This window comes from Pleurodeles waltl, chromosome 5, assembly GCF_031143425.1.
Source record: "Pleurodeles waltl isolate 20211129_DDA chromosome 5, aPleWal1.hap1.20221129, whole genome shotgun sequence".
NCBI lineage: Eukaryota > Metazoa > Chordata > Amphibia > Caudata > Salamandridae > Pleurodeles > Pleurodeles waltl.
The window spans coordinates 1,470,415,228-1,470,439,841 of record NC_090444.1 but is presented as its reverse complement, the minus strand read 5'-3'; the positions used below and the strand labels follow the sequence as shown (position 1 = coordinate 1,470,439,841).

Genomic DNA, 24,614 nt, shown 5'->3' with positions numbered 1-24,614 from the left:
TTGGGGAACAGAGCCGCTGTCCTTGGGAGTTCTTGGTCCTTCTAGATGCAGGGTAGTCCTCTGAGGCTTCAGAGGTTGCTGGGCCCTGGGAACGCGTCGCTGGAGCAGTGTCTTTAGAAGTGGGGAGACAGGCCGGTAGAGCTGGGGCCAAAGCAGTTGGTGTCTCCGTCTTCTCTGCAGGTTTTTCAGTTCAGCAGTCCTCTTCTTCTTAGGTTGCAGGAATCTGAGTTCCTAGATTCTGGGGAGCCCCTAAATACTGAATTTAGGGGTGTGTTTAGGTCTGGGAGGGCGGTAGCCAATGGCTACTGTCCTTGAGAGTGGCTAAACCCTCTTTGTGCCTCCTCCCTGAGGGGAGGAGGGCACATCCCTATTCCTATTGGGGGTATCCTCCTTCTACAAGATGGAGGATTTCTAAAAGTCAGAGTCACCTCAGCTCAGGACACCTTAGGGGCTGTCCTGACTGGCCAGTGACTCCTCCTTGTTTTCCTCATTATCTCTCCTGGACTTGCCGCCAAAAGTGGGGGCTGGGTCCAGGGGGCAGGCATCTCCACTAGCTGGAGTGCCCTGGGGCATTGTAACACGAAGCTTGAGCCTTTGAAGCTCACTGCTAGGTGTTACAGTTCCTGCAGGGGGCAGGTGTGAAGCACCTCCACCCAGAGCAGGCTTTGTTTCTGTCCTCAGAGAGCACAAAGGCTCTCATCGCATGGGGTCAGAAACTCGTCTCTCAGCAGCAGGCTGGCACAGACCAGTCAGTCCTGCACTGGACAATTGGGTAAAATACAGGGGGTATCTCTAAGATGCCCTCTGTGTGCATTTTTTAATAAATCCAACACTGGCATCAGTGTGGGTTTATTATTCTGAGAAGTTTGGTACCAAACTTCCCAGTATTCAGTGTAGCCATTATGGAGCTGTGGAGTTCGTTTTTGACAGACTCCCAGACCATATACTCTTATGGCTACCCTGCACTTACAATGTCTAAGGTTTTGCTTAGACACTGTAGGGGCATAGTGCTCATGCACATATGCCCTCACCTGTGGTATAGTGCACCCTGCCTTAGGGCTGTAAGGCCTGCTAGAGGGGTGACTTACCTATGCCACAGGCAGTGTGAGGTTGGCATGGCACCCTGAGGGGAGTGCCATGTCGACTTAGTCATTTTCTTCCCACCAGCACACACAAGCTGGCAAGCAGTGTGTCTGCGCTGAGTGAGGGGTCCCTAGGGTGGCATAAGTCATGCTGCAGCCCTTAGACACCTTCCCTGGCATCAGGGCCCTTGGTACCAGGGGTACCAGTTACAAGGGACTTACCTGGGTGCCAGGGTTGTGCCAATTGTGGAGACAATGGTACATTTTAGGTGAAAGAACACTGGTGCTGGGGCCTGGTTAGCAGGGTCCCAGCACACTTCTCAGTCAAGTCAGCATCAGTATCAGGCAAAAAGTGGGGGGTAACTGCAACAGGGAGACATTTCTTTTCACTCACCAGGGGACACAGGCACAGATTTATAGCCAGCTAAACCATCTCCATCAGATGATACCACATCTTTCAACGAGTTACTAGCTAGGGCGGCTACATATCATCAGGTCCTGTTACTCAAGGGCCCTGTAGAGGATGATTTTTGTTTATTTGAAACACTATCCTCCACAAATAGGGCATGTCATATGCCACCTATGTTGAAGGGTATGACGCGGCATGCAGGTGATATTTTTAAGAACCCCGTCCGTGCTAGGATAATTACACCTATGGTTGACAAACCGTGTAAGGCAGACCCTTCTGATTTGGTTGTATAAGAGGTCAAATCCCATCAGACTCCTTGGTAGTATCTAATGCTGGTAAAAGAGCTAATTCACAACCCTCCAGAGATTCCTCTCCTTCAGATAAAGAATCTAAACTGATTGATGCATCAGGTAAAAGGGTAGGAGTTCAAGCATCCACCCACTGGAGATTTGCCAACACTCAACGGTTGTTATCAAGATATGTTAGAGCACAATGGTATGAGAAGGAACACCTTATTCAACATCTCCCAGAAGAGTTTAGGAAAAGGGACAACAGCTTGTGCAGTAGGGAAGTTAATTTCAAATAACTCAATTAGATGTGCTCTAGATTCAGCTGCTAGGGACATAAATACTAGTATACTACTACAGTCAGGCCTGGTTGCATAGATCTTGTTTTAAACCTGAGGTGCAGCATGTACTAATAAATGACCCTTTTGATCAATAACATTTGTTCAGCCCAGAAGTAGACAAAACATTAGAAAAGATGAAAAGGGACTCTGATGTCGCTAAATCTATGTTCCAAAAGTTGAGCAAGACGTACCTCCACTGTTACCACTCCTTCCACATCAAAACAGCGACTCTCCTTTCATTCCTGCCAATCACACAACACCTGTCGGGGGACGTCCACAATAATTGGCAAAACATAACAAATCAGTGGGTGTTGAACATTATCCAACATGGTTATTGCCTGGAGCTCATCAACACACATCCATACACACCACCCAGAAGACACAAACTCTCTGTAGAACATCTTCAACTGTTAAACCAGGAAGTACAGGCTCTCAATCAAAAGGAAGCAATACAGCTATTCATCATAAAGAAATAGGAGTATACTCACTATATTTCCTTATTTCCAAAAAGGACATTTCACTTTGACCAATCCTATATCTCATACCACTTCGTCACTACTTTTTGTCAGAACACTTTCATATGATCACGCTCCAAGACGCGATACCTTTATTGCAGCATGGAGACTTCATGTCTGCATTAGATCTGAAGGACGCATATTTTCACACCCCAATTCATCCAACTCATAGAAAATACCTCAGCTTTGTCCGACAAGGAAGGCTTTCCAATTCAAAATACTCCCTTTTGGAGTAACAACTGCACCTTTTGTCTTCACAAAATGCCTTGCGGTAGTCGCAGCACATCTACGCAGACAAAACATTAATGTCTTCCATATCTAGACGAGTGGCTCATCAAGTCCAATTCACTCTAGCATTGTCTACAGCATATACAGACAATGCTTCAGCTCCTTCACCAGTTAGGATTTACCATCAACATGCAGAAATCTCACATCCAACCATCTCAGATACAGCCATATCTAGGAGCTATTCTAAACACTCAGGGATAGCTTACCTAAACGAGATCAGGATCCAAAATATAGCAACTCTACTGCAGCAGGTATACCCCAATCAACAGATTTCAGTAAAGACAGTTCAGAGGATCCTAGGGAGGATGGCATCTTTTATTGCAATAGTGCCACATGCACGGCTACGTATGCGTCCGCTGTGGGAATGTAGGAAGGTGGCCTCTTGTGTGGTGGGTACCCAAGGTACTTACACCTTATACCAGGTACAGGTATCCCCTCTTAGTGAAGTAAAGGCAGAGTCTAGAAGCAGGCTCTCGAGAGGTAGCTGTGGATGAGCAGCCAAGGCTTATCTAGGAGAAATGCTTTGCTCATTTAATACCAATGTAGTCACACAGCCCCTACACACTTGAAAGAAAACACTCAGTTGTACAAACATAAAGGTACTTTATTTTTGGAACACAATACCACAAATTACTAGAAGGGCAGCCCTCCAATAGGAGGTAAATAATACACTAAATATATACACTAGGAATCGGAAATAAGCATAGACAAGGCTTAGAAAACAGTGCAAATAGTAATAACTAATAGTGACCGTAGGGGGAACACAAACCATATGCTGAAAAAATAGAATGCAAACGCAGGACCCCCACCAAGGTAAGTGGAATGTGTAGAGGGGAGCTGGGAGTCCCAGGAGACCACAGAGGTAAGGAACACAGTACCCCCAGCGACCAGGAAAACAGGAGTAAATCACTGTATTTTCCCCAATCCACTCAAAAGGAGGAAAGGAAGAAACAAAGACACCCAGACAAGACTGCACGAAAACCAGTGGTGGATTTCTGAAGAAAGGATCTGTGGAGAGAGGGGACCAAGTCCAAGAGTCACAGTGGAGTCCAGGAGGAGTAGAAGCTACTACCCACTCAGCTGTACTTGCAGGAGTTGGTCAACAGTGATGTAGAACAGGTCAACACTGGTGCCCTGGAGCCAGAGGAGAGTTCCTGATGGATGCAGATGATGTCCCACGCTGGAAGGAAGATTGCAGACGGGTGTTTGTCGGTGTAGGAATTCCACCAACAAGCCTTGGCAAGGGCAAACTTGCGGTTAGTGGTAAAGTGATGCTGCCAGGAACCAGCAAGGCCCAGGAGGACTCAACTGAGGAGGGAGAGTTACAGGGGACCATCAGTGTCACAGAGAGTCCACAGGAGCAGAGGCAGCACCCACAGGAGTCCCACAGGACGGGGACACAGGAGTCGTAGAAGAAGCCCATGCAGCACTACAAAAGAGGTTCCCATGCATCAGGAGAACCACGCAGGAGGCTTTGCTTTGCAGGATGAAGTGCTGGGGGTTGGAGCTACACATTGTCTGAAGATCCGTTGGAGGAGATGCAAACAAGCCTTGGCAGCTGCAAGAGACGCTGTGCAAGGGGGTACTGTCCTGCTTGGAAAGGCAAAGGCTTACCCCACCAAAGTTGGACAGCTGGAAGAGAGGACCAAGAGGACTACTCCGAACCACCACCCGTGATGCAGGATCAATGCAGCTCAAGATGAGGGGAGATCCACACAGCCAGTCGTCACTTGCTGTAGGTGCCTGCGGTTGCAGAGGAGTGACTCTTTCAAGGGAGGTTCCTTTTTCTTCTTGTGCAGGCTGAAGAGTTGCTGTCTTCTGAGGATGCACGGCTGGAGAAATGCTGGCAGGAGTAGTGGAAACAAAGTTGCAGAAAAGTCTTCTTCGTTGATTGCAGCGTTGTCGGTTCCTGGCGGTTCTAGTCGCAGTTCCAGTGGCCATAAGTCGAAGTGGAGATTGCAAAGGATTCCTGCTGGAGTCTTGTAAGCCAAATCTGAGGACCCACCCAAGAGAAAGACCCTAAATAGCCGTGAAAGGGGATTGGTCACCTAACCAGGTAGGCACCTATCAGTAGGGGGGCTCTGTCGTCACCTGCCTGGACTGGCCACTCAGATGCTCCCAGAGTTTCCTGCCAACCTTGGAAACAAGATGGCAGAACCCTGGCACCCTCTGGAGGAGCTATGAGCACCACCCCTGGGGTGGTGATGGACCAGGAGTGGTGACTCCCCTTTCCATCGTCCAGTTTCATGCCAGAGCAGGGACTGGGGGAATCTAAACTGGTGTGGACTGGTTTATTCATGGAGGGCACAAAATGTGCCCTTTACAGCATACCAGTGGCCTGGGGAGGCTACCCCTCCCAAGCCAGTTACACCTATTTCCGAAGGGAAAGGGTGTGAATTCCCTCTCCCAAAGGAAATCCTTTGTTCTGCCTTCCTGGGCTTGATCAGATAAAGCAGCAGAAGGGCAGAAACCTGTGTGAGGGGTGGCAGCAGCCTGGGCTGCCTGGATATCCCTGTAAGACTGGTGGTAGCAATGCAGGGGGTCTTTTAAGTAGCCCCCAGAGTGCATGGAATCATTATTTCAGTACTTGCCACAGTATTGGGGTATGATTTAGATATGTTTGTTACCAAACATGCCTAGGTTCGGAGTTAACATTATGTAGCTGGACATAGGTAGTGACGTATGTCCAGTACACGCATAAAATGGCGTCCCCACACTCAAAAAGTCCAGGATAATGGGCCTGGAGTTTGTTGGGGCACCACTGCTTGTGAGGAATGCCCTCACAGGTACTTGCACCCTGCCCTCTGGGCTAGGAGGGCCTGCCATAGGGGTGACTTACAGTGACCTGGTAGTGAAAGGGTGCTTGCACCCTTTCACGCAGGCTGCAATGGCAGGCCTGCAAAACACTTTGCATGGGCTCCCTATGGGTGGCATAATAGATGCTGCAGCCATAGGCATCCCCTGGTACCCCAATGCTTTGGGTACCTATGTACCATATACTAGGATCTTACATTGGGGTACCAGTATGCAAAATGTGGGGTGAAAACGTTTCCAGAAACCAAGTTTAGAGAAGAGAGCATAACCACTGGGGTCCTGGTTAGCAGGATCGTAGTGAACACAGTCAAACACACTGACAAACAGGACAAAAAGTGGGGGTAACCATGGTAGAAAGGGGCTACTTTGCTACAAAGAGTGGCTGATGAGACAATGGTCTCAAGCACAGGGTAAGATACAAGATCTAGCGTTGGTAGACAGCCGCACTCACAGTTCTCTGCAGTGGTGGAACACACAAAATCTCAAAAAAGGGCATTAGTTTCTAGACCCTGTTCCCCAGATCACTCTCACAGCAGACGCATCCCTAAAAGGATGTGGGGGTTCATCTACACAATCCTTCAATACAGGGATTATGGGACATCAAACATCAAGCTCTACACATGAGTTACTTGGAACTCCAAGCCATTTGACTAGCACTCAAAGCTTTTCAAGTTCACCTGCAATACAAGTATGTCTTAGTCTGGACAGACAGCACAACAGCCATGTTTTATCTGCAGAAAGGGTGATGGGGTGGCACGCTCTACAGTTATCTCGACTATCTCAGAGAATCTGGCATTGGGCAGTTGGACATCACATTTACTTGTTAGCGGAACACCTTCCAGAGACAGACAACAACTTTGCCAACCTACTCAGCAGGATGAGGCAAGAAGACCATGAGTGGGAACTCCACCCTCAAGTCCTCAATACGTATTTCCATCAGTGGGGATTTCCACACAAAATGGCCAGACTTCGCCTCCAGGCTCCCACTATCCAAGGGTAATGCTCTATGGATGAATTGGTCAATGATATTTGCCTGCGCTTTTCCACCTCTCCCTCTTCTTCCATTTGCCGGACCTTCTCACTGAGAACCATGGAAAAATTAGACACCCAAATCTCAAAGAACTCAATCTTGCAATTTGGCTCCTGAGGTCTTAGATTTGGTATAATTACAATTAACTTCAGAATGAATTACCATTGTTAAGGAAGCACGAACACCCACAACTACAGTAGAGCATGTTATGCAGCTAAATGGAAAAGTTTGTTTTTATTGTCAAAGCAAACACATTGATCCGTGTAATGCAGCTATTCAAAATATTATTTGTTATTTATTTCATTTACAAACTTGTGGGTTAGCGTGCACTTCAATATATTTGCATCTTGCAGCATTAGCAGCATATCTGTAAAACAGACAACACTGACTGTTCAAAATATCAGTCATTAAGGCTTTTATGGGACATCTTAAAATAGTAGCTCCACCTTGGGTATCACCAGCACTAATTTGTAACCTTAACACTGTACTTACAAGACTTATGGGACCACCATTTGAGCCTTTACATAATTGTCTTCTCCAATTTCTATCTTGAAAAGTGGCACTTTTAGTAGCTATCACTTCACTAAGACGTGTGAGCTTCAGGCATTAACCTTGGAGGAACCTTTTTTCCAAATACATAAGGATTGGCTATTTCTTCGTACCAACCCAAAATTTCTTCCAAAGGTTGTTTCCACGTTCCACCTTAATCAATCAGTTGAATTACCAGTTTTCTTTCCACAACCCGATTCATTTTCAGAAAGAGCTCTACGCACATTAGATGTTAAAAGAGCATTTGTGTTCTATATTGACAGACCTATTGATTTTTGTAAAACAAAACAACTCTTTGTTCCTATCTCACCTCCACACACAGGGAAGGCTATATCTTAAGCAGGTATATGAAGTTGGATGGTTAAACATATTTAGACTTGCTATGCTAAAGCTAAAAGAGTTCTACCCATACCTCCTAGAGCACACTCAACTTGTAAAATAGGTGCATCAATGGTTTGTTTGGGTAACATACCAATATCTGACATTCGCACGGCAGCCACTTGGTCAAATCCGCACACATTTACTAAACACTATTGTGTGGATGTATTTGCAAGGCGACAACCAAATGTTGGGCAAGCTGTGCTTCATACTCTTTTAAACAACTGCAACACCCACTTGTTAGCCACTGCTTTTGTAGGGCACTGCCTTACAGCCTATGCACAGCATGTGTATCTACAGCCACACATGCCATTGAACGGATTATGTTATTTACCTTGTAAGCATCTGTTCATGGCACGTAGTGCTGTAGATTCACATGCACCCACCCTCCTCTCCAGACACCCCGGTCGTTGCAGTACTATATATATATTACACTTCAAATGCACAAGCATCTCTTTCTAACACTCTATTCAGACTCCATTCTCACCCGATTGCAGGAAAACAATCTAACAATGGAATTGATGTCCTTGTGCACTACCACCAAAAGTAGGTGGTCACTTTATCTCATGACTCCAACAGCTTCTTAGAAGAAAAACAACTTGTACACATCTGGACCAACACTAAATAGCATAAGTATGCACAGCATGTGAATCTACAGCACTACATGGCACGAACAGATGCTTACAGGGTAAGTAACATAATCCTTTCGCAGCATTCAGCCACTCCAATCCAAACTGAAGTTTCATGCAGCCATGCTTCTGCTTGTTGTATGCCTTCCAACACCCTCTGGTGTGCCTTCTTGGCACTTAAAACAAATGTTCTGGTAGAAGTCTGAGTCCCTTCTTCCCTTCAATGAGGCACTGTCAAATACCCTATTGGGGCCTTGGAGCCAAACCTTGCCTTCCAGTAAATAGAAAAATTGCCAAGCACCTTTGCATTGGTCCTTGCAATCCAGCTTTTTAATTTTTTTTGTTTTCAGGACCCCTAGCCAGAAAGCCTATTGCTGCAGTCACTTTAATCCTAACACATTTCCCCTGATAGGGAAACATTCAGCAAACCTGTCTTGTCTTCTACCTGATTGTCCCTCTGACTTGTTAACTTTTACTTGCATATCCTGTGGGATTTGGTAGCAAAAGTCCTCCCAGGTGTGCCTGAAGACCTTTGCCCTGTACTGTCTCAGGCAATTCAAGATGGTTGTGATGCTGCCAATTCGCAATTTGTTGTGGCCATGACACCACCAATTCTATCGGACGGGCCATGGGTACTTCTTTGCTGTTCACAACTGTGATCGACTACGGCGATCTCCCGTTGTAGGAAGTTGACTCTGTATATACTATCTCAAAGTAAGAGATAGTGTGCACAGAGTCCAAGGGTTCCCCTTAGAGGTAAGATAGTGGCAAAATTAGATAATTCTAATGCTCTATTTTGTAGTACTGTGGTCGAGCAGTAGGCTTATCAGAGGGTAGTGTTAAGCATTTGTTGTACACACACAGGCAATAGATGAGGAACACACACTCAAAGACTTAACTCCAGGCCAATAGTTTTTATATAGAAAAATATATTTTCTTTATTATTTTTTAGAAGTTCAAGATTTGAAGTAAATACATAAAAAGCAAGGTACTCCACACAGGTAAGTTAGGAACTTTGAATTAGAGCAATAACATATACAGTTTTTGTTAAAATGGCAATAAGCTATTTTAAAAGTAGACAGTGCAAAAATCAACAGTTCCTGGGGAAAATAAGTATTGGTTAGATTGTGAGGTAAGTAAGACACTTACAAGTCTCAGTTCCTGGGCATAGGCAGCCCACCATTGGGGGTTCAAGGCAATCCCAAAGTTACCACCCCAGCAGCTCAGGGCCAGTCAGGTGCAGAGGTCAAAGAGGTGCCCAAAACACATAGGCGCCTATGGAGAACAGGGGTGCTCCGGTTCCAGTCTGCCAGCAGGTAAGTACCCGCATCCTCGGGGGGCAGACCAGGGGCATTTTGTAGAGCACTGGGGGGGACACAAGTAGGTACACAAAACACACCCTCAGCGGCACAGGGGCTGCTGGGTGCACTGTGCAAAGCAGGTGTTGGGTTTTGTATAGGAAACAATGAAGTGACTCGTGGGTCACTCTAGCGGTGCAGGCAGGGCACAGGGGGGCTTCTCGGGCCAGCCACCACCTGGGCTAGGCAGAGGGTGACCTGGGGGTCACTCCTGCACTTAGTGTTTGTTCCTTCTGGTCCTGGGGGTGCAATGATTTGTCCAGGCGTTGGGTTCCTTGTTACAGGCAGTCGCGGTCAGGGGAAGCCTCTGGATTCTCTCTGCAGGTGTCGCTGTGGTGGTCCAGGGGGGTTGTCTAGGGCTACTCACGGGGTCGCAGTCGCCAGGGAGCCCTCCCTGTGGTGTTGGTTCTCTGGATCTCGAGCCGGGGCGTCTGGTGCAGAAGGTGAAGTCTCACGCTTCCGACGGGAAGAGGGAGGTCTTTGAAAGGTGCAGAAAAGTTGCAATATTGATGCTGTTTGTTGAGCAGAGCCGCTGCTCACAGGAGTTTCTTGGTCCTTAGGTTCAGGGCAGTCCTCTGAGGCTTCAGAGGTCGCTGGTCCCTGTTGGAGCATCGCTGTTGCAGTTTTTCGAATCAGGAGACAGGCCAGTTGGGCTGGGGCCAAAGCAGTTGTCGTCTTCCGTCGTCTCTGCAGGGCTTTCAGGTCAGCAGTCCTTCTTGTTTCAGGTTGCAGGAATCTGATTTCCTGGGTGCCCCTAAATACTAAATTTAGGGATTTGTTTAGGTCTGGGAGGGCAGTAGCAAATGGCTACTGTCCTGGAGGGTGGCTACACCCTCTTTGTGCCTCCTCCCTGAGGGGAGGGGGGCACATCCCTAATCCTATTGGGGGAATCCTCCAAACTTAAGATGGAGGATTTCTAAAGGCAGGGGTCACCTCAGCTCAGGGCACCGTAGGGGCTGTCCTGACTGGTGGGTGACTCCTCCTTGTTTTTCTAATTATGTCCTCCAGCCTTGCCGCCAAAAGTGGGGGCAGTGGCCGGAGGGGCGGGCATCTCCACTAGATGGGATGCCCACTAGATGGGATGCCCCCGTGGCGTTGTAACAAGGGGGGTGAGCCTCTGTTACAGTTCCTGCAGGGAGAGGTCAGAAGCACCTCCACCCAGTACAGGCTTTGTTCCTGGCCACAGAATGACAAAGGCACTCTCCCCATGTGGCCAGCAACTCGTCTGGTTGTGGCAGGCTGGCAGAATCTGGTCAGCCTAACACTGGAAGTCGGATTGGTATTCAGGGGGTGTAAAGAAATGGCTCCCTGTTGCAGTTACCCCCCACTTTTTGCCTGATACTGATGCTGACTTGACTGAGGAGTGTGCTGGGACCCTGCTAACCAGGCCCCAGCACCAGTGTTCCTTCACCTAAAATGTACCATTGTATCCACAATTGGCACACCCTGGCATTCCGATAAGTCCCTTGTAACTGGTACTTCTAGTACCAAGGGCCCTGATGCCAAGGAAGGTCTCTAAGGGCTGCAGCATGTCTTATGCCACCCTGGAGACCTCTCACTCAGCACAGACACACTGCTTGCCAGCTTGTGTGTGCTAGTGAGGACAAAACGAGTAAGTCGACATGGCACTCCCCTCAGGGTGCCATGCCAGCCTCTCACTGCCTATGCAGTATAGGTAAGACACCCCTCTAGCAGGCCTTACAGCCCTAAGGCAGGGTGCACTATACCATAGGTGAGGGTACCAGTGCATGAGCATGGTACCCCTACAGTGTCTAAACAAAACCTTAGACATTGTAAGTGCAGGGTAGCCATAAGAGTATATGGTCTGGGAGTCTGTCAAACACGAACTCCACAGCACCATAATGGCTACACTGAAAACTGGGAAGTTTGGTATCAAACTTCTCAGCACAATAAATGCACACTGATGCCAGTGTACATTTTATTGTAAAATACACCCCAGAGGGCACCTTAGAGGTGCCCCCTGAAACTTAACCGACTATCTGTGTAGGCTGACTAGTTTTAGCAGCCTGCCACAAACCGAGACATGTTGCTGGCCCCATGGGGAGAGTGCCTTTGTCACTCTGAGGCCAGTAACAAAGCCTGCACTGGGTGGAGATGCTAACACCTCCCCCAGGCAGGAATTGTCACACCTGGCGGTGAGCCTCAAAGGCTCACCTCCTTTGTGCCAACCCAGCAGGACACTCCAGCTAGTGGAGTTGCCCGCCCCCTCCGGCCAGGCCCCACTTTTGGCGGCAAGGCCGGAGAAAATAATGAGAAAAACAAGGAGGAGTCACTGGCCAGTCAGGACAGCCCCTAAGGTGTCCTGAGCTGAGGTGACTCTGACTTTTAGAAATCCTCCATCTTGCAGATGGAGGATTCCCCCAATAGGGTTAGGATTGTGACCCCCTCCCCTTGGGAGGAGGCACAAAGAGGGTGTACCCACCCTCAGGGCTAGTAGCCATTGGCTACTAACCCCCCAGACCTAAACACGCCCTTAAATTTAGTATTTAAGGGCTACCCTGAACCCTAGAAAATTAGATTCCTGCAACTACAAGAAGAAGGACTGCCCAGCTGAAAACCCCTGCAGCGGAAGACCAGAAGACGACAACTGCCTTGGCTCCAGAAACTCACCGGCCTGTCTCCTGCCTTCCAAAGATCCTGCTCCAGCGACGCCTTCCAAAGGGACCAGCGACCTCGACATCCTCTGAGGACTGCCCCTGCTTCGAAAAGACAAGAAACTCCCGAGGACAGCGGACCTGCTCCAAGAAAAGCTGCAACTTTGTTTCCAGCAGCTTTAAAGAACCCTGCAAGCTCCCCGCAAGAAGCGTGAGACTTGCAACACTGCACCCGGCGACCCCGACTCGGCTGGTGGCGATCCAACACCTCAGGAGGGACCCCAGGACTACTCTAAGACTGTGAGTACCAAAACCTGTCCCCCCTGAGCCCCCACAGCGCCGCCTGCAGAGGGAATCCCGAGGCTTCCCCTGACCGCGACTCTTTGAATCCTAAAGTCCCGACGCCTGGGAGAGACCCTGCACCCGCAGCCCCCAGGACCTGAAGGACCGGACTTTCACTGGAGAAGTGACCCCCAGGAGTCCCTCTCCCTTGCCCAAGTGGAGGTTTCCCCGAGGAACCCCCCCCTTGCCTGCCTGCAGCGCTGAAGAGATCCCGAGATCTCTCATAGACTAACATTGCGAACCCGATGCTTGTTTCTACACTGCACCCGGCCGCCCCCGCGCCGCTGAGGGTGAAATTTCTGTGTGGGCTTGTGTCCCCCCCGGTGCCCTACAAAACCCCCCTGGTCTGCCCTCCGAAGACGCGGGTACTTACCTGCAAGCAGACCGGAACCGGGGCACCCCCTTCTCTCCATTCTAGCCTATGCGTTTTGGGCACCACTTTGAACTCTGCACCTGACCGGCCCTGAGCTGCTGGTGTGGTGACTTTGGGGTTGCTCTGAACCCCCAACGGTGGGCTACCTTGGACCAAGAACTAAGCCCTGTAAGTGTCTTACTTACCTGGTTAACCTAACAAATACTTACCTCCCCTAGGAACTGTGAAAATTGCACTAAGTGTCCACTTTTAAAACAGCTATTTGTGAATAACTTGAAAAGTATACATGCAATTTTGATGATTTGAAGTTCCTAAAGTACTTACCTGCAATACCTTTCGAATTAGATATTACATGTAGAATTTGAACCTGTGGTTCTTAAAATAAACTAAGAAAAGATATTTTTCTATACAAAAACCTATTGGCTGGATTTGTCTCTGAGTGTGTGTACCTCATTTATTGTCTATGTGTATGTACAACAAATGCTTAACACTACTCCTTGGATAAGCCTACTGCTCGACCACACTACCACAAAATAGAGCATTAGTATTATCTCTTTTTGCCACTATCTTACCTCTAAGGGGAACCCTTGGACTCTGTGCATGCTATTCCTTACTTTGAAATAGCACATACAGAACCAACTTCCTACATTGGTGGATCAGCGGTGGGGTACAAGACTTTGCATTTGCTGGACTACTCAGCCAATACCTGATCACACGACAAATTCCAAAATTGTCATTAGAAATTGATTTTTGCAATTTGAAAAGTTTTCTAAAATTCTTAAAAGTCCTGCTAGGGCCTTGTGTGTTAAGTCCCTGTTTAGCATTGTCTTTTAGAGTTTAAAAAGTTTGTTAAAAGTTTGAATTAGATTCTAGAAACAGTTTTAGATTCTTAAAAAAGTATTCCAACTCTTAGCAGAATAATGTCTGATACAGAGATGCAGGTGGTGGAACTCGACACCACACCTTACCTCCATCTTAAGATGAGGGAGCTAAGGTCTCTCTGTAATATAAAGAAAATAACCATTGGCTCCAGACCTACCAAAATTCAGCTCCAGGAGCTGTTGGCAGAGTTTGAAAAAGCCAACCCCTCTGAGGATGACTTCACAGAGGAAGAAATTAGTGACTTGGAGGGCAATTCCCCCCTTCCAGTCCTAAATAGGGAGACCAGGGCCTCTCAAGCCCTGTCTCCAAAAATGATAGTCAGAAATGTTGCTTCCCTCACAGGAGGGTCCAGCATTTCTGAAATCACTGAGGATGCTCTCAGTGAAGATGACCCCCTGTTAGCCAGGATGGTCAAAAGATTGGCTTTGGAAAAGCAGCTCCTAGCCATAGAAAGGGAAAGAAAAGAGATGGGCCTAGGTCCCATCAATGGTGGCAGCAACTTAAATAGGGTCAGAGATTCTCCTGACATCCTAAAAATCCCCAAAGGGATTGTAACAAAATATGAAGATGGTGATGACATCACCAAATGGTTCACAGCTTTTGAGAGGGCTTGTGTAACCAGAAAAGTGAACAGATCTCACTGGGGTGCTCTCCTTTGGGAAATGTTCACTGGAAAGTGTAGGGATAGACTCCTCACACTCTCTGGAAAAGATGCAGAATCTTATGACCTCATGAAGGGTACCCTGATTGAGGGCTTTGGATTCTCCACTGAGGAGTATAGAATTAGATTCAGGGGGGCTCAAAAATCCTCGAGCCAGACCTGGGTTGATTTTGTAGACTACTCAGTAAAAACACTAGATGGTTGGTTAACTGGAAATGAAGTGTGTGACTATGTTGGGCTTTATAATTTGTTTATGAAAGAACACATTTTAAGTAACTGCTTCAATGAAAAGTTGCATCAGTATCTGGTAGACCTAGGTCCAATTTCTCCCCAAGAATTGGGAAAGAAGGCAGACCACTGGGTCAAGACTAGGGTAACCAAAACTTCCACTGGGGTGACCAAAAGAAAGGGGTTACAAAAACTCCCCAGGAGAAAGTGGGTAACACTAGAAACAAAGAAAAAGAGTCCTCTGTAGGCCCCCAAAAATCAGAACAGGTGGGTGGGCCCCAAGACACAACCCAAAACAAAGGTGGGTACCAGGGTAAGAACTGGGATGCCACTAAGGCATGGTGCCACAACTGTAAACAGTCTGGGCACCACACCAAGGACACTTCTTGTCCCAAAAACAAACCCCAGAACAAAATTCCTGGGGTAACCAGTGTAGCCATGGGAGATGACTCCTCGGATGAGGAGGTCTTCCTAGCCTTCAACTGGAAACAGGGCCCAACAGGTGAGTTGGAGATTCCAGAGGGAAGTAGACACTTCCACCACCTACTGGTGAATGGAATCCCAACCACTGCCCTGAGAGACACTTGTGCCAGTCACACTATTGTGCATGACAGGCTGGTGCTCTCAAACCAGTACATCCCAGGTGAGACTGCCAGGGTAAGAGTTAGCCTAGACAGGGTCACTAAGAGGCCTGTGGCTTTAGTGCCCATAGAAGTGGGTGGCACTCTTAGCTGGAGAAGGGTAGTAGTCAGTACAGACCTCCCCCTTGATTGTCTCCTTGGAAATGACTACCCAGAGGTTAGTCAGAGCTCAAGAGAGGAACTGGTCCAGTGCCAGTCCTCTCCCAAGGATTCTGGAAGTCCTGCCTCTGCAGTAAATGCAAGCAGGCCCCAGAAGAAGAAGAAAAGAAAACAGAGTAGGAAGGGTGGACAACCTTTAGCCAAGGTTACAGCAAGCCAAGGAGATTCTGCTCCAGTAGGGGAGAACTCCAAAAATGGCCCTGATAAAGTCCAACCTGACCCACAAGAAGTCCTGGCTAGTCAGGCAACTGTTAAACCTGAGTGGGTGGCTCCTCAGCTAACAGAAGAAAGAGTGGAAGAAGGGTGTTTACTACAAGATGTGGTAACCCCCCACTCCAATACAGCAGACAGGCAACCTGAACCCAAAGAAGCCTGTAACTTAGCCCCTTCCCTTTTAGGTGAAGAGCTAAAGGTGTGGTTCTGGGCACTGACAGCTGTCAGTGGCCTCTGCTGGGTGTTAGCCTTTATGGCTGCACTATCCTTAGCATGGGGGTCTGACCCCATGCCAAATAGCAAGTTAGGCCCCCTGACCCTATTGGTCATGGTGGGGTTACTCCAGCTCTGGGTAACCTCTCTGGGTAAGCTAGGGGTAACCCTGGCCAAGATAAGGTTAGCAGAGGTGGATACCTCTAAGACCAAAATAGAAAGAATGGGTGGAGACATTGAAGAGGCAGACAAGAGGCAATTCAGACTAGGTCCTATCACTGTGGAAGTAGGTCAGTTCCCCAAAGGGAATGACCTGAACAGAAGGATGTAAGGCAGAGTAGGCCCTGCAACTAACCAGCCTATTTCTCCTACTCTTCCTCGCCTGACAGACTAGGAAGACTCTCCCAGCTTGGGCTGAGTCTCCTGGCCTGTGGGCTGGGGGGGGCTTGTGTAAAGAAATGGCTCCCTGGTGCAGTTACCCCCCACTTTTTGCCTGATGCTGACTTGACTGAGGAGTGTGCTGGGACCCTGCTAACCAGGCCCCAGCACCAGTGTTCCTTCACCTAAAATGTACCATTGTATCCACAATTGGCACACCCTGGCATTCCGATAAGTCCCTTGTAACTGGTACTTCTAGTACCAAGGGCCCTGATGCCAAGGAAGGTCTCTAAGGGCTGCAGCATGTCTTATGCCACCCTGGAGACCTCTCACTCAGCACAGACACACTGCTTGCCAGCTTGTGTGTGCTAGTGAGGACAAAACGAGTAAGTCGACATGGCACTCCCCTCAGGGTGCCATGCCAGCCTCTCACTGCCTATGCAGTATAGGTAAGACACCCCTCTAGCAGGCCTTACAGCCCTAAGGCAGGGTGCACTATACCATAGGTGAGGGTACCAGTGCATGAGCATGGTACCCCTACAGTGTCTAAACAAAACCTTAGACATTGTAAGTGCAGGGTAGCCATAAGAGTATATGGTCTGGGAGTCTGTCAAACACGAACTCCACAGCACCATAATGGCTACACTGAAAACTGGGAAGTTTGGTATCAAACTTCTCAGCACAATAAATGCACACTGATGCCAGTGTACATTTTATTGTAAAATACACCCCAGAGGGCACCTTAGAGGTGCCCCCTGAAACTTAACCGACTATCTGTGTAGGCTGACTAGTTTTAGCAGCCTGCCACAAACCGAGACATGTTGCTGGCCCCATGGGGAGAGTGCCTTTGTCACTCTGAGGCCAGTAACAAAGCCTGCACTGGGTGGAGATGCTAACACCTCCCCCAGGCAGGAATTGTCACACCTGGCGGTGAGCCTCAAAGGCTCACCTCCTTTGTGCCAACCCAGCAGGACACTCCAGCTAGTGGAGTTGCCCGCCCCCTCCGGCCAGGCCCCACTTTTGGCGGCAAGGCCGGAGAAAATAATGAGAAAAACAAGGAGGAGTCACTGGCCAGTCAGGACAGCCCCTAAGGTGTCCTGAGCTGAGGTGACTCTGACTTTTAGAAATCCTCCATCTTGCAGATGGAGGATTCCCCCAATAGGGTTAGGATTGTGACCCCCTCCCCTTGGGAGGAGGCACAAAGAGGGTGTACCCACCCTCAGGGCTAGTAGCCATTGGCTACTAACCCCCCAGACCTAAACACGCCCTTAAATTTAGTATTTAAGGGCTACCCTGAACCCTAGAAAATTAGATTCCTGCAACTACAAGAAGAAGGACTGCCCAGCTGAAAACCCCTGCAGCGGAAGACCAGAAGACGACAACTGCCTTGGCTCCAGAAACTCACCGGCCTGTCTCCTGCCTTCCAAAGATCCTGCTCCAGCGACGCCTTCCAAAGGGACCAGCGACCTCGACATCCTCTGAGGACTGCCCCTGCTTCGAAAAGACAAGAAACTCCCGAGGACAGCGGACCTGCTCCAAGAAAAGCTGCAACTTTGTTTCCAGCAGCTTTAAAGAACCCTGCAAGCTCCCCGCAAGAAGCGTGAGACTTGCAACACTGCACCCGGCGACCCCGACTCGGCTGGTGGCGATCCAACACCTCAGGAGGGACCCCAGGACTACTCTAAGACTGTGAGTACCAAAACCTGTCCCCCCTGAGCCCCCACAGCGCCGCCTGCAGAGGGAATCCCGAGGCTTCCCCTGACCGCGACTCTTTGAATCCTAAAGTCCCGACGCCTGGGAGAGACCCTGCACCCGCAGCCCCCAGGACCTGAAGGACCGGACTTTCACTGGAGAAGTGACCCCCAGGAGTCCCTCTCCCTTGCCCAAGTGGAGGTTTCCCCGAGGAACCCCCCCCTTGCCTGCCTGCAGCGCTGAAGAGATCCCGAGATCTCTCATAGACTAACATTGCGAACCCGACGCTTGTTTCTACACTGCACCCGGCCGCCCCCGCGCCGCTGAGGGTGAAATTTCTGTGTGGGCTTGTGTCCCCCCCGGTGCCCTACAAAACCCCCCTGGTCTGCCCTCCGAAGACGCGGGTACTTACCTGCAAGCAGACCGGAACCGGGGCACCCCCTTCTCTCCATTCTAGCCTATGCGTTTTGGGCACCACTTTGAACTCTGCACCTGACCGGCCCTGAGCTGCTGGTGTGGTGACTTTGGGGTTGCTCTGAACCCCCAACGGTGGGCTACCTTGGACCAAGAACTAAGCCCTGTAAGTGTCTTACTTACCTGGTTAACCTAACAAATACTTACCTCCCCTAGGAACTGTGAAAATTGCACTAAGTGTCCACTTTTAAAACAGCTATTTGTGAATAACTTGAAAAGTATACATGCAATTTTGATGATTTGAAGTTCCTAAAGTACTTACCTGCAATACCTTTCGAATGAGATATTACATGTAGAATTTGAACCTGTGGTTCTTAAAATAAACTAAGAAAAGATATTTTTCTATACAAAAACCTATTGGCTGGATTTGTCTCTGAGTGTGTGTACCTCATTTATTGTCTATGTGTATGTACAACAAATGCTTAACACTACTCCTTGGATAAGCCTACTGCTCGACCACACTACCACAAAATAGAGCATTAGTATTATCTCTTTTTGCCACTATCTTACCTCTAAGGGGAACCCTTGGACTCTGTGCATGCTATTCCTTACTTTGAAATAGCACATACAGAACCAACTTCCTACAGGGGGCATCTCTAATTAGCAGCTAGAAGTCTCTATCAGAAGAACAACTTTGCTTACCTTTGGTAATGCTTTTTTTAGTAAAGTCTCTATATCTAGGCACTAATTCCTCAGCCATCCTCCCATCTTTGCTGTTCTGTGATTGGAGCTTATCCATTAATAAGATCTCAAGTCTAGGAATCTGTTCACTGTCTACCATTTTGTTGTTGGGGTTCTGCGTCTGCAGGCACTTATAATGTTGAAAGCAACTGACGTCATTGCGTGGGAGTGGTGCCAATATAGGCCCGCATGCAATTAGGGAAGCAGACTGGAGTCAGTGCAGAGACACAAGACACCACCTCCTGGCACAGAGGTACTGCTGAAAATTTTCCATATCCAGTCTGACACCTGCATAATATTCAAAAGCTGAGATCTGTGGCTAGATAAGAGTCTCCACCATGAGGAGCATCACGGAAGGGAAGCAACCTGTCCTTTAAATTTTAGTGTTCCTGTAATTTCTTTGAGTTAGAATGGCCCAGTGCCTAAAAATAATAAGTGAGCTAATTTGTTAAGCCTTATTGTACTTGGATTTGACAGTCATGCTCTTGCACTTGCCTGCTAAATTTTGCAGAAATGTTCAACCTTGCTTCTCTTACAGACAGCAGCTGTCAAAAGTACTTCCAATATTATGGTGTACTTTCTGAAATGTTACCTGCTCTGATTCAGCACTTCATTAATATTTAGAGTTGATCTTTCACCTTAACACTTGTGCACTTTTGTGCTTATGTATAGCAATTAAGTGAATATAAGTAAAATACAAAACCTGTTTGTTTGTTAATGTGTTGATCGTCTTTCTCCCTGCAGGATCTTCCTGATAGTATCCAAGTAGGAGGCAGAATTTCTCCACAGACTGTTTGGGATTATGTGGATAAAATTAAAGCTTCAGGCACCAAGGTACAGTGCTCCTGATAATTACTTTAGACTCTTAATTGTGAATTCCTTTTTGCCAAATGTTTCTATTTAGATATGTGTGTGTGTGTGTGTGTGTGTGTGTGTGTGTATGTGTATGTTCGATGGCATATGTAGCTGCATATACACATGCTGTGCACATATCACCATCAAGTTTTGGGCTCGGAGTGTTACAAGTTGTTTTTCTTCGAAGAACTCTTTTCTTGAGCCATGGGATCGAGGGACTCTTCCTCTCGGTGATAGAGCGCATGGGCATCGACTCCTTAGATTATTTTATTCCCGCCTTCGGCTTCGGACGTGTTCCCACTTGCTCCGGGATTTGCAGTTCAGAAATTCTCTAATCTTTCAAACTTTTCATATACCGTCGGTAGTGTTTCGATCACAGTTTCTTTCTGCACTCGATCCAATAGAACCGTCAGCATCAAGTAAACGCCCTCTCGGGCGCTCACCCCCTCTTTGGGCCTGTTTGTCCCTACTGCTTCATAGGCTAATGGATCGGACTTCATTCCGATTCTGACCTCACTGTCACACAAAATTTCCATACACTGACTAGCACTTGGTCTGTAATCTCTGCCTCTCCCAGGAACATCGAGAAGAAAGCTGTGAGGCGTGTCGGTCTTTTCGATCGAAGAAAACATTATGCGATTGAAGGGGAAGAAGGCTAGAGATGACGTCCAAACTCATGGGGTCCACCACCGACGCCCTTGAAGAGGAGCAGGCACAAACGGCATTTTCGATCCCTGAGCAGGGTTCAGACAACAGCCAGCCAATAGCAGCAGCGCAGTGCGTGAGTACACCTGCCCCAACACCAATGTTTTAAAAAATCAGGCAAGGCCCTGGGTGCATCACTGCTGTTAAGCCATGGTTCCACCCGGAAAAAATTGATCATCGACCGACTCTTGTGTTCGTCGCTGAAAAAGGCTAGAGCACTCCCTCAACAGGTTACACCGCCTGTTTTGGTGTCTGGGTCGAGCCAAAAAATACATGCCTCCACCTCCGAACTGAGTCGAAGCCCAACATCATCGAATTCGGAAAAAGTATTCTTGGCTTCAGGGCCGAAACCTCGGCTAACTGCTTCGGACCCGAAATATCTTGGTCCAACATCGGAGCCGAAATAACCCTTGTGTGCAAAGGAAACAGACCTTTCGACTAGAATGAGGGAAGTGCCCAAAACACTTAGCGAACATTCCTCTAAAAGCAGAAAACATGCTTCTGAATATCAAATGGAGGAATCAAGCATTCAACCCATTTTGGAGGTTATGGACAGCAAACAAAGGAGAATCCAAATCCAGAAAGAGATTGGAAAAAATGATTACTTATCCGCCTCCACAGATTAAAAGGAAGTTGGCATTTCAGGAGACTCTGGATACTGCCCCACCACCTGCAAAAATGTATAAGCAGAAGGAAAAGCCGAAAGCTCCTGAGCTCTCTCCACTACATTCACCACAACTTTCCTTTTCACCACAACCTCTGACTCCACCACCTTCACCATCACACTCTCACACTTCCTCACAACAAGAAGAAAGGGGTGATTCCAGTTACACTATAGATCCATGGTGTAGGAAGTTGTCTCTGTATGCACTATTTCAAAGTAAGGAATAGTATGCACAGAGTCCAAGGGTTCCCCTTAGAGGTAAGATAGTGGCAAAAAGAGATAATACTAATGCTCTATTTTGTGGTAGTGTGGTCGAGCAGTAGGCTTATCAAAGGAGTAGTGTTAAGCATTTGTTGTACATACACACAGGCAATAAATGAGGAACACACACTCAAAGACAATTCCAGGCCAATAGGTTTTGTTATAGAAAAATATATTTTCTTAGTTTATTTTAAGAATCACAGGTTCAAATTCTACTTGTAATATCTCATTTGAAAGGTATTGCAGGTAAGTACTTTAGGAACTTTGAAGAATCACAGTAGCATATATACTTTTTACATAAAACACAATAAGCTGTTTTAAAAGTGGACACTTAGTGCAATTTTCACAGTTCCTGGGGGAGGTAAAGTAATGTTAGTTTTTGCAGGTAAGTAAACCACCTACTGGATTAAGATTGGGGTCCAAGGTAGCCCACCGTTGGGGGTTCAGAGCAACCCCAAAGTCACCACACCAGCAGCTCAGGGTCGGTCAGGTGCAGAGTTCAAAGTGGTGCCCAAAACGCATAGGCTTCAATGGGGAGAAGGGGGTGCCCCGGTTCCAGTCTGCCAGCAGGTAAGTACCCGCGTCTTCGGAGGGCAGACCAGGAGGGTTTTGTAGGGCACCGGGGGGGGGCACAAGTCCACACAGAAAGTACACCCTCAGCAGCGCGGGGGCGGCCGGGTGCAGTGTGCAAACAAGCGTCGGGTTTCCAATGGGAGTCAATGGGAGACCCAGGGGTCTCTTCAGTGGTGCAGGCAGGCAAGGGGGGGGGGCTCCTCGGGGTAGCCACCACCTGGGCAAGGGAGAGGGCCTCCTGAGGGTCACTCCTGCACTGAAGTTCCGATCCTTCAGGTACTGGGGGCTGCGGTTGCAGGGTCTTTTCCAGCCGTCGGGATTTTAGAGTCAGGCAGTCGCGGTCAGGGGGAGCCTCGGGATTCCCTCTGCAGGCGTCGCTGTGGGGGCTCAGGGGGGACAACTTTGGTTACTCACAGTCTCGGAGTCGCCGGAGGGTCCTCCCTGAGGTGTTGTTTCTCCACCAATCGAGTCGGGGTCGCCGGGTGCAGTGTTGCAAGTCTCACGCTTCTTGCGGGGATTGCAGGGGTCTTTAAATCTGCTCCTCTGTAACAAAGTTGCAGTCTTTTTGGAGCAGGTCCGCTGTCCTCTGGAGTTTCTTGTTCCTCTTGAAGCAGGGCAGTCCTCTGAGGATTCAGAGGTCGCTGGTCCTTGAGAAAGCGTCGCTGGAGCAGGGTTCTTTAGAAGGCAGGAGACAGGCCGGTATGACTGCGGCCTAAGCAGTTGGTGTCTTCTTCCTTCTTCTGCAGGGGTTTTCAGCTCAGCAGTCTTCTTCTTCGGTAAGTTGCAGGAATCTAAATCTTTAGGTTCAGGGAAGCCCTTAAATACTAAATTTAAGGGCGTGTTTAGGTCTGGGGGGTTAGTAGCCAATGGCTACTAGCCCTGAGGGTGGGTACACCCTCTTTGTGCCTCCTCCCAAGGGGAGGGGGTCACATTCCTATCCCTATTGGGGGAATCCTCCATCTGCAAGATGGAGGATTTCTAAAAGTTAGAGTCACTTCAGCTCAGGACACCTTAGGGGCTGTCCTGACTGGCCAGTGACTCCTCCTTGTTATTCTCATTATCTCCTCCGGCCTTGCCGCCAAAAGTGGGGTCGTGACCGGAGGGGGCGGGCAACTCCACTAGCTGGAGTGCCCTGTGGTGCTGGAACAAAGGGGGTAAGGCTTTGAGGCTCACCGCCAGGTGTTACAGCTCCTGCCTGGGGGAGGTGATAGCATCTCCACCCAGTGCAGGCTTTGTTACAGGCCACAGAGTGACAAAGGCACTCTCCCCATGTGGCCAGCAACATGTCTCGAGTGTGGCAGGCTGCTAGAACCAGTCAGCCTACACGGGTAGTTGGATTAGATTTCAGGGGGCACCTCTAAGGTGCCCTCTGGGGTGTATTTTACAATAAAATGTACACTGGCATCAGTGTGCATTTATTGTGCTGAGAAGTTTGATACCAAACTTCCCAGTTTTCAGTGTAGCCATTATGGTGCTGTGGAGTCCGTGTTTGACAGACTCCCAGACCATATACTCTTATGGCTACCCTGCACTTACAATGTCTAAGGTTTGGCTTAGACACTGTAGGGGCACAGTGCTCATGCACTGGTGCCCTCACCTATGGTATAGTGCACCCTGCCTTAGGGCTGTAAGGCCTACTAGTGGGGTGACTTATCTATACTGCATAGGCAGTGTGAGGTTGGCATGGCACCCTGAGGGGAGTGCCATGTCGACTTACTCGTTTTGTTCTCACCAGCACACACAAGCTGGTAAGCAGTGTGTCTGTGCTGAGTGAGGGGTCCCCAGGGTGGCATAAGATATGCTGCAGCCCTTAGAGACCTTCCCTGGCATCAGGGCCCTTGGTACCAGGGGTACCAGTTACAAGGGACTTACCTGGATGCCAGGGTGTGGCAATTGTGGAATCAAAAGTACAGGTTAGGGAAAGAACACTGGTGCTGGGGCCTGGTTAGCAGGCCTCAGCACACTTTCTATTCAAAACATAGCATCAGCAAAGGCAAAAAGTCAGGGGGTAACCATGCCAAGGAGGCATTTCCTTACACAACCCCCCCCCCCAAACGAAAGAGGATGAGAGTAACCTTTCCCAAGAGAGTCTTCATTTTCTAAGTCTAAGAACCTGGAAAGGCCATCTGCATTGGCATGGGCAGTCCCAGGTCTGTGTTCCACTATAAAGTCCACTCCCTGTAGGGAGATGGACCTCCTCAACAGTTTTGGATTTTCACCTTTCATTTGCATCAGCCATCTGAGAGGTCTGTGGTCAGTCTGAACTAGGAAGTGAGTACCAAAGAGGTATGGTCTCAGCTTCTTCAGGGACCAAACCACAGCAA

General features: G+C 48.5%; 1 protein-coding gene across 2 annotated transcripts in view; it reads left to right on the top strand.

Annotated features, from left to right (window-relative positions):
• The window catches only part of PHF3 (PHD finger protein 3), a 629,825-nt gene that overhangs the window by 434,439 nt on the left and 170,772 nt on the right, over positions 1–24,614 (top strand). For both annotated transcript variants that reach the window (XM_069235742.1, XM_069235741.1), the window contains one exon: positions 19,977–20,066. In XM_069235742.1, coding sequence (XP_069091843.1) covers positions 19,977–20,066 — 90 coding nt within the window. The remainder of the gene's footprint in view (positions 1–19,976; positions 20,067–24,614) is intronic.